The sequence below is a fragment of the Manacus vitellinus genome, unplaced genomic scaffold (assembly GCF_001715985.3).
Source record: "Manacus vitellinus isolate BGI_N305 unplaced genomic scaffold, ASM171598v3 scaffold_53_pilon, whole genome shotgun sequence".
NCBI classification, from domain to species: domain Eukaryota; kingdom Metazoa; phylum Chordata; class Aves; order Passeriformes; family Pipridae; genus Manacus; species Manacus vitellinus.
The window spans coordinates 475,841-485,927 of NW_021940637.1; the positions used below are offsets into that span (position 1 = coordinate 475,841).

General features: G+C 57.0%; 1 protein-coding gene across 1 annotated transcript in view; it reads right to left on the minus strand.

Moving 5' to 3' along the window:
* Positions 1-2,831: 2,831 nt before the first annotated feature.
* The window catches only part of CSPG4 (chondroitin sulfate proteoglycan 4), a 26,723-nt gene continuing 19,467 nt past the window's right edge, over positions 2,832-10,087 (minus strand). The window contains exons 5-9 of the mRNA XM_029963136.1: positions 7,273-7,471; positions 6,960-7,094; positions 6,650-6,804; positions 5,708-5,891; positions 2,832-5,504 (exon numbers count right to left, since the gene is read on the minus strand). Of these exons, the coding sequence (XP_029818996.1) occupies positions 3,601-5,504; positions 5,708-5,891; positions 6,650-6,804; positions 6,960-7,094; positions 7,273-7,471 (2,577 nt within the window). The 3' untranslated portion in view covers positions 2,832-3,600. The remainder of the gene's footprint in view (positions 5,505-5,707; positions 5,892-6,649; positions 6,805-6,959; positions 7,095-7,272; positions 7,472-10,087) is intronic.

A 10,087-nucleotide genomic window follows, 5' to 3' on the forward strand; every position in this document is an offset into this window, starting at 1 on the left:
CCTGTTCTGCAGGCTGTGGGCATGACTGGCCTGAGTCAGGCAGGCACGTAGCAGGGAGGGTTCCCAGCATCCTGGGGTACTGACTTTGGCTTGGAGCTGAGTGGAGGTGCTGACTTTGTCACACTATGCAGCTGCCAGCCTGAGGTCTGGGGCTGAGTTTCCCATGTAGGGCAACTCCTAGGAGAACCTGACCCCCCCCTTCACCTGCCTTGGGAGGAATAGGTGTCCTCCTGCTCTCCCAGGAGACTGCTCCTCATTCCTTGCCATCAGGGAGTGTGACCCATGCCCCCTGAAGGGACCCCGGGATGCCCCTCTGGGCTCCCAGTGAAGTCTAGAGCATTTCCTGAGGTTGGTGAGAGCTGCTAGGGAGGTTTTGGGATTGGGACAGGGAGGCAGGAGCCCTGGATCATCTTGCCCCAAAACAGTGTGGGGCTGCCTGCCTGAGCTCAGGGGGGTTCATGTTCTTGCTGTGCTTCTGTCCCCAGGAGAAGTGTGAATAATGTCCCAAAGTCCTGCAGCTGTGGTGGGATTTTGGAGGCTGGGGGTATGATGCTTACACGGGTCCCAGTCTCCTGTGCTGGCTTGAAGCCTGGCTGGGAATAAAGTCCCTCATTTGTTGAACCCTGCATTTGTGTGGCTACAGCTTGCCAGGAGGGTTTCCAAGCAAAAGGATCCTTACCTGCCCTGGGCGGATTCTTTGTTTGCATTTGAATAGGTGCCTGGAAACTGGTTCAGTCACCAGAGCTGTGACAGCCTCCCCTTCTGCTCTGTGTTCATCCCTGCCTGTGAGCCCTAGTGCCTCCAGCTCTTGCTGAAACCTGAACTGGGACTACAGTGCTGGTGTTATTAACCCAGGAGAGGTGTTGGATCCAGCCTGCCACAGGTGAGATGGCTGTGGGCTTATGGTTCCCTTCCCACTTCCAAAGTACTCTCTGAGGACAGGCTGGCCAAGCTGGGGTTGTTCAGCCTGGAGAAGAGAAGGCTCTGGGGAGACCTTCAGAGCCCCTTCCAGTGCCTAAAGGGGCTCCAGGAGAGCTGGAGAGAGACTTTGGACAAGGGCCTGGAGTGACAGACCAAGGGGGAATGGCTTCATACTGAGATAGGGCAGGGTTAGATGGCATATTGGGAAGAAATTCTTCCCTGTGAGAGTGGTGAGGCCCTGGCAGAGGTTGCCCAGAGAAGCTGTGTCTGCCCCATCCCTGGAAGTGTTCAAGGCCAGGTCAGATGGGGCTTGGAGCAACCGGGGATAGTGGAAGATGTCCCTGCCCATGGCAGGGGGGTGGAACAAGATGACATTTAAGGTCCCTTCCAACCCAAATCATGCCATGATCTTCCCTAAACCTCTGCAAACTTTATAGCCAGCTTGGCAGGGGAGGGTGCTGGGGAAGCCAAAGGGCTTAGCCAGGAAACTTTTGAGCTTGTTTGGGCTGTGGTTTGCCTGTTTCATGTCCAGACAGGAGCCCACCTGGACCCTCAGCCCTTCTCCAGGTGGGTGGATGGCAGTGGGCAGCACTGAAGCTGTGTCTGATCCAGCAAACCCTGCATAACCCAAGCAGAGCCACCAACTTGGAGGATTTAAACCTGCAAGCAGAGCTTGGCCCTGGAGAGCCACCATCCACGCTACTGTTTTCCAGGTTGCTGCCTGTCCTCCCCTGACCTCAGGATGTGGATGTTTCCCAGCAGTGGGAATACAACCACAAGCTTTAAAAATAACCTGCTTAGCTTTCAGCGTTCCTTACAAAATAGGCCACGTTCCTTCTATTTAATCCTTGGGTGCAAGGCAAGAATAATTTGGAAGGAAAACACAGTGGATGCTACCAAGGCAGCCCTCAGTGGATGGAGGGCTTCTCTGCAACCCCCATCCCTCACCGTGGGATGTACAGATAATAAAGTGTGTGTTTGAATGTGATGTTAATGAAGATAATAAATGTGTGTGTTTGAATGTGATGGGGAAGGCGCAGAGCTGTGAACTGGAGAGGGAGTCCATGGCAGAGGTTGTCCCAGCCTTTTGGGAGCAGCACTGCTCTGGCAATCTCTCAGCTGTGACGTGGGCAGCACGGTCATGCTGACCCGATTTTACAGAGTGGAGAGGGTGTGATTTGCCTCTGAACAGAAGGAAACATCATTTTCTCCCCCTTTGGATGGGGCAGGAGGAGGGTTTTGGAGGTGGGGAGGAGACATCCATCAGCCATCCTCTTGGGTCAAGCAGGTCGGAGGTGCTGGGGCTGCCTCCACTGTGCCCCCTCCTGTGGAGATGGGGACACAGGGTGCCTGCCTGCACCCTGATGGCTGTGGGTGCCCGTGGAATGTGCCAGCACCTGCCAGCTGAGGCAGGGCAGTTGTGATTTACTGCTCAGCAAAGGTTTGGCACCCTAAACCCAGCCAGGAAAACTGCTGGCGTGGTCCAGGCAAAGATCCCAACTCTGCCGCAGCCTTGGAGTGGGTGATTTTTTTGGGGGAAGCTTCATGTAGTGGATTTTATCCTGGGTGAGGGGTGCAAGTGGTCCCCCGTGGTCCCTGAGGGCTCATGTCAGCTCCCCATGGGTGGTGTGAGAGCAGGATGTGCCCTGTGATGAGCTTTCCAGCTGGAGCACTGCAGGGTATTATTGTCGAGTCCCATCCTGAGCTCACTGCTCGGTTTCTCCTCTGCCCTTCCTCAGACAGTTTCTATTTAAGTTTTTAGGACTCCAGGCTTGGGAAAATTTGAGCAAGAGCCCAGAATATGGGCCATTACCTCCAAATGTTGCTCAGCAGCTTAAAACAGGCCTGGCAAGGGAAGTGGCTTAGGGAAACAGTGATGCACCTCGGAAAAGGCACTTTATTCTGTTTACTTTTGCCGTACTGGAGTATACAGTGGAAAACGGCGCTGGCTATGGCTCTCTGCTCTCCTCTCCGGTTTCATGCTGCCCAGGTAAACTCCGTCCCCCCCTCCCCACTACGGGCATCCTACCTGTTGTGCAACCTCCCCAGGGCTCTGTGCAATCAACTTGAGGAAGCACACTGCAAGTAGAGAAAGAGCGAGGCGGGTATTTTTCCAAGTGGGTGGGGATTCCTAAATTCTCCTGGCATTGGCCACAGAGTTTTTTCCGAGCCTCTGCTCCAGTGTCTCAGCCCACCTAGCCCTGGGGGATTTGGGCAGCTTCATCCCCAGCCTGACTCAGTGCAAGCCGCTCCTCATCCTCCGTCTCATGCCAAGAGCTGTGGGAAGCATCCCTGGGGTGGATGGTGCTGCCCACGGAGGAGCCACCACTGGACCTGCCTGAGTGGCTCTGAAGGGACCAGTGCCATCAGATCCCCCAGCACTGTGGCCACCATCAAGTAGCCCAAGTGAGCACCCTAAGTCAGCATTCCCCAGGGATGCTCATGTATTTTGCCTGTCCCCACTTGCTTATGCAGTACCCCCCTCCCCTGCCCAAAGCCACCCGGAGATGTGGGGCTCCTAGGTGGGCCAGAGCAGCAGCCCCTGCATCCTCAGGGCCCTCCTGCATCTATGGGATGCCAGCTCCCAGGGAGGAGGAGGAGAGCCAGGAGGAGGTGGCCGGTGGTGCTGTGGGAGGTTCTTGACTCCCAGGTGATCTCTTGCCCCTGCACCTGAGCCCTTCACACCCAGTACTGGTTGTTTTTCAGTGGGGGGTTGGAAGTCCGGCAGTACTGGAGGAGTTCAGGGTCTGGTGGTGCCCCAGGACCTGTGCCCTGGGGTGGGGGACCTGTGCCCTTGCCCTCCAGGGCGCTGACAGTCGTTAGGGGGATGCCTTGGTTGGGGTCTGTCCTCCGGAAGGTCTCATGGTCAGGCACAGCCCCGTTCTTGGCCTTGGAGGCAGGGGTGCCCTGGACATGGTGCTTCCCTGTCTTGTTGCGCTTGTGCAGGTAGAAGAGCAGGGGCAGGATGAGGGCCAGCAGGAGTAAGATGAGGCAAATGGGGATGATGATGCTGAACATGTTGGCCTCGATGAAGCTGAGGAAGGTGCCCCCCTCCACGGGGCTGGGGCTAGTGGTGGCACTGGGGGCTAGCCAGGCAGTGGGGGGCATGCCCAGCTCACTGGCATTGGGGCTGCTCTGTGCTGTGCCCTGGGGCACGGGGGGTGAAGGTGCCAGAGGGGCTGTGAGCAGGGTGATGCCATAGGATTTCGAGGCGTTGTAGGGCTCGATGCTGTACTCCAGGGATGCTAGCGCTGGTGGCACGCCAGCAGCCACCAGCTCAAAGACAAAGCTGTCACTCTGCAGGGGTTGGTGGGTGTCCCCAGCAGCCAGCACCTCCAGTCCCACCAGCCCTTGTTCCAGCTCACTCTGGCTAAAGGTCTCAATCGGGGTGGTGGGTTGTCCTGGGTCCCTGGATACCCTCACAAGACGGCTGGCATGGGGCGCCCTGCGGACCCTGAAGACTGGGATGCTCTTGGTGCGGTTGGCCAGCTCACTGGCATCGAGGATGCTGGTGTCTAGGAGGGCTGTGGTGCCCCGGGGCCACAGGCTGCCTGGTTGGGTCTTCACTGCAGCATGGACAGTCACATTTACCACCCCGGTCCAGTTTCCTGCCCGCGACGTGGCAAGGAACTGGAAGTCGTCCTCAGGAGAAGTGAGGTCGCTGAAGGTGAACATCACCTCCCTGCGGTCCAGCTGCTTCTGCGAGAAGCCCCGTGATGGCTTTTGGTTGACCAGCACTTGGCCAAACCTGGGGCCCCTGGTGATCCTGTACAGGATATTACCTGCCCCTCGTGGTGTGGTGCCCAGGAGGTGACGGTGGGACACGGGGGCTCTGTTCAGGTCTTGGGGCACTTCCAGCAGTGTCGGGCTCGCAGTGGTGCTCAACGCAGGCAGCACCTCGATCTCCAGCAAGGTCAGGGTGGGTGGGTGGTGGCCATTGGAAAGGCTCAGGGCTAAGGACCCAGGGGCACGGCTCCCAGTGGCAACAAACACCACGTGGCCAGCGTTGACATCCGCCTGGGTGAAGCGGTTGATGGGCTCCCGAGGGTTGTGTGCGCTGGCCACGTGGCCGGCGGGAGGACTCCGGAGGATGCTGTACACCATCTCCTGTGGGGACACCGATGGGTCTGCCACATCCAGGTACTCCCGGGACAAGGTGACCACAGAGCCTGGTGGGACCTGCAGCACTTCCTTCCGCTTCACCACCTGCGGTGACTTGGTGCTGCTGGTCACTGTTATATTGAACACCTCAGAGATGACCACCCCTTCCTGTGGAGGACGGACAGACTGCTGTTCCCGGGGGCGGAGCCAAGCCTTAAAACTGAAATGGTCTTTGGAGATGCTGTCCCCACCATGGGCATATGCCAAATGCCCCACTGCCAGGTCTGACTGCAGGAAGAACGGCTGTGACCGTTCCAGAGGCACACCGGCCACCAAGAGCTGTCCATGAGACGGTAGCTCCGTCACCAGGAAGACAACATCATATCCAGCTCTCTCAGAGACCAGAACTTGGCTCAGGAGGTTGGAGGCATCCAACACCGAGGTGTCAATGTCAGCCTTCTGAGCTCTTGTGAGCTGGAGACCTGGGGGGGAAAGGGAAAACCAGGGATGAGAATCAATTTGGAGAAGTTGGTGAGAGTTTGGGGTGATGGAGGAAAGAATTGGATGCAGTTTTAGATGTTTGACATAATATCAACCATGGAAAACAACACAGTGGTGTCTTCTTCAGCCAAACAAGCCCTCCTGAAGAGGAGGTTTGTCCCATGCTTCTCCATCCCACCTTTACCTGCGTTTTTCCATAGCTGAGTCAAGCGCTGGGGACACTTTTCCTCGAAGGAGATCAGGACGAGGAGGATGAAGGAATCTGAGATAGTCGTGGGAGTGACGATGCGGAAGCGGATGGCATCTTGGGCCAGCCAGAAGGGCTTATCTGGCATCTCATGCTGGTAGAAAATCAACTTGCTGTCCACCTAAAAATTAAAAAAACCCTCAATGAGCTCCTATCTTGACTCTGGGATGGAGCAACCAAGCTCTAATTAGGTAAGAAAGGGGGATTATCAGTAGTCATGGCATGGTAGCCACTATGGAGGGCTCCTGGTGTATCTCTACCAGGATAAGTTGTGGATACCTCATCCCTGAAAGTGTTTAAGGCCAAGTTAGATTTTGTGATTCCATTTTGTGATTCTATGATGTTTCTGCCTGGCAATTGGGGAAACTGAGGCTCAGATGAAGGGTTAAGCTTGCTCAGCATCCTCCAAGGGTGAGCACAGCACAGAGGAACTTCCAGGGTGGGCAAACCTACGTGTTTCTGAGTGATGGAATAAAATAAGACCTTTGCTGTGCTCCGCAAAAGTTTGGCCCCATGGGAGAAAGGTTTTCTCAGAGCAGGGGTGAAGGCATCGTGCTTGGCTCTTCCCTTCAGCAGCAGCCAGGCTGGCTGGCTGGCTCTGCAGCAGGGAGATGGCTCAGGGAAGGGGATTATAACTCCATCAGCCTCCCCCAGTGCTAAATCCAAGGCTGGGGCGGCAGCTTTTAATCCGTCTTAGCAGCTGTTGGCAGAGCTGGGAAAGTCACAGCACGGCTGGAGCCTCGCATTGCCTCCTGCCTGGGATCAGGTGCCCCCGCCTGTCGTGGCAGTGGGGTCAGACTGGGACCCCTGTGCTGGTGGGGGGCGTTGATGAAGGGCTGTGCTTGGGGTTCTGGGGGGCTGGAGGAGGTGAAATCTCACCTGGGCTTGGGTGAAGTTCCTGATTTCCTCCCCCTGGGAGGTGCTCAGCCTGCCGAGGCGTGGGGCTTGCTCAATGCTGTAGTACAGAGTGGTGGAGCTGGCGGGGCTGTTGCTCACTGCCTGCAGGTTCTGGCTGGTGATGGGCTGCCGGGCACCTGGAAAAGACATGCAGTATGGATTTTAACCAGTCATCTTGCACCCATCTGCAGCCTCTGCCATGGGCATCTTGGCAGTGCCTGGGCAGGGGTAGGTGGTTCAAAGGCCCCATTTGCTAATCTACTGGGAGAATAGGGAATGTGCTGGTACCCACCTGGGCAGATGGTGAGGCTCTGCTTCTTGGCCAGGCTGATGGTGGGCTCTCTCTGGGCCCTGATGAGGAAGAAGTGCCCAGGAGACAGGTTCTCACCATCCCACAGGTCAAAGGCAAAGCCTCCATCCAGGGGTCCTGTGGAAAGCACAGACCAGGGCATTTGTAAGGGGTAGAGGAGATGCAGCCCCCCATTAACCTGGCAGGGTTTGGATCAGGGTGCTGTGCCATGGGGTTGGCATCCACCTTGATGGCACAGCGTCCCCATCACCCTGGGGTGGTGCAGGGGGACTGAGGCACCTCAGTCCTGCCCTACCTTGGTGCACGAAGAGGATAAGGCCATTGTCTATCTGGGCCTGGGTGAACATCTTGACCTCAGCACTGGGTGCTGACCTCAGGACAACCTTCCCATTGGCTGGGGGCTGGATGGAATAGGTCAGCTCCTCTGCTGGGGAATCCTCGTCCTCGGCGCTCAGGATGTGGGGGCTGATAGCAGCCGTGGCACCTTCCTGCAGCTGGGGGAAAGGGAGAGGTTGTAATCCCCCTGGGATACCCCTGGCAACTCTTCCCCACCCCAGCTCAGACAGGTCTGCTGTGTGCTGGAGCACATCCCAGCCCAACAAGGGTGCCTTGTCCGCGTGTGGGGTGATGCCTAGATCATCTGGCCTCTCCCCAGCTCTGCGTCACTGCTGCCGTGTTTGCCAGCACGTGCCACACAGCTGGGTCTGTGCCTCTGCACGGCGTGTGCCAGAGGGCTTACTCCTCCTCCGTGCCTTAGTTTCCCCACTTCCCCAAAGTTGAAGAGGGCGTGATGCCCTGGGGCAGCGGCTGTGCCTTTGAGACACTGCTTTGCAGGGGAAGGGATTTTATGGGGGTCCACAGGCTGATGCTGGGTACGTGTTAACCACAGCCCCGTCTCTCCCTGGCTGGTGTTTCTCCTCACTCCTGCTTCCATGCCCCCTCGCAAGGCTACAGTGAGGCTGCCTGCCTCTCCAGCAAACCCTCCAGGAATGACAAGTATGTGGCTGAGTTCAGAGCTACTGCGGAAGTTCCCAGGACCGCTTCCCCCCATCCAGCAGCACCCACCCATCCCTGGGGACACTGCCACCCTAAAGCCCTGGCATCTCTCATCTCCAGCTGGAGGCAACAATTTTCTCCACTCCTAACCCTGTGCCGTACCTGGATCTTGGCAGACCACGGGGATGAACCTTGTGCTGCCAGACAGGTTCTGCCCACACACCCCAGAGCTGCCCTTTGCCCTCAGGTTGCCCTAAAATCATGATGTGCATGGATGGAGCCTTCCCGTGGCTCACCTGGGGTAGAGGGGCAGGATGTGCTGCATCCCATGGCATCATAAGCCTGGGAATCCACAAGACAACACCTAGACAGGCGCTGGAGGAGCTGGATGAGCTCTTTTGTGCTGTTTTCAGCTGGCCTAACCCAAAACATTGCTTGAGTGGGTGTGGGTGCCGACAGGGAAATTAAATCCATCGGCAGTCCCCGTGGGATGGTGAGAGGCAGGCTGAAAAACACAGCTTTGGAGAGATGGGGTGGGGGAAGTGCTGCTGGACACACAGCCAGGGCATGAGCTTTGCTGTGTGTGCACCGAGTTTTTTGGGCTGCTCCCTCTCCCCAACAAGAATAGCAGTTGGAATTGTAATTGTACCCGGGGCTTGGAGCCAAGGAAAATGCTCTGTGGGCAAAACAGGAGGGACTGGCAGCCCCAGGGCATTGCTGTCCACTGGGAATGGATAGTTATAGTGGCTGGAGCAGCTTTGCTCCCAGCCCAGAGCCCACGCCGTGGGAGCTGACCCACTTCTCCATGCTCCTCGTCCTCCCTGAATTATTAAAGCCTTCCGCCTGGCTACTACACTCGCCTGCTCAGGTTATTGTGTTTGCTCAGCCTCTGTATCACCTCCTCTCTCTGGGAGAGTGTGCTGGGAGGTGACGGATCAGTGCCAGAAGCATGGCCGTGTGCTCTGGTGTGGCAGTGGGAGCCTCTCTCTTGGTGGCATCCAACCATCCTTCCTCCAGATCCAACCCAAAAACTGCTGCTCCTTCCCAAGGGGCTCTACTTTGGGGTCTAGACCTATCCCATTTACCCCCAGCCCTGCAAGGACTGGCATCCCTGGAAGCCTTTGTGCAACCCGTTCTGACCTTTAAATGCTGAAGTCATCCCTCACCAGAGCACAAACACACAGGGCTGGGCCTCTCCCATCACTCCTCCTCCAGGCAGGAAGCCTTTCCCAGCTCCAGAGCCCCTACGGGCAGCTGTGGTTACTCTTCCCAGGGTGTGTTGTGTGGTGGTGTGGGGGGGATCCCAATGGAAAGGCAGGCAGATTGCTGCCTCAGGGTTTATTTTTGAGATTTTTCTGTCTTTTTGCTCTTTTTTTTAGCATGGTGATTGGGAGAAGGGAAGGTTGTGCTCCCATTGTGCCTCTGGAATGGGGAAAAGGGGCTGCTGTGGGTCCAAGAGCCGAGAGTTTAACTTTTCCCTGGACTTTGGCCCAGGTGGGGCAGATCTAGAGGCACCAACTAATGCTTTATAAAAGGGATTTGCTGGGAAGCTTCCAGGGGCTGGTGGGAGAGAACTGGAACAGGCACAGAGCTGGGGATAGGGGGACACCCCCCAACTTTGGTGGTATGCCCCAAAGTGGCTGTTTCTTGGGCTAGGCAGGGCAGCCTCTTCTCCTTGGGCATCTCCTCCAGAGCCCGGGCTCCCAGAACCCTTCCCAAAGCCACTGTATCATGGTCCTCATGGAAGAGGCTGCCTTCCTGCTGCCAGCCTAGAAACGGCTGCCTGCCATCCTGAGATGGTGAGGGTGGCTGAGAGGTGGGGGTACGATTGTGCTTGCATGTTTTCCAATAAAATCTTTGCTGGACTTTTGCATTAGTGACCCCGAATGGGGGGTTGGAAGCAGAAGGTGGGAGTTCAGCAGCAGGTGAGACCTCTTTGCTTCTGCCTTTTTCTGGTATGGGCGTGAGAGGTGTGAAAGCTGCCCGAATAGTTGAGTTATTCCAGCCTCCTGTTGGTGAAACGTGGGCAAGCTCCTCCTGGAGCTGCCGGGAATCATCCCGGGAGCCGGGGGTGAGGAAGCGCTGCCTGCCGCCGTGGCAGCGATCGCCGCGAG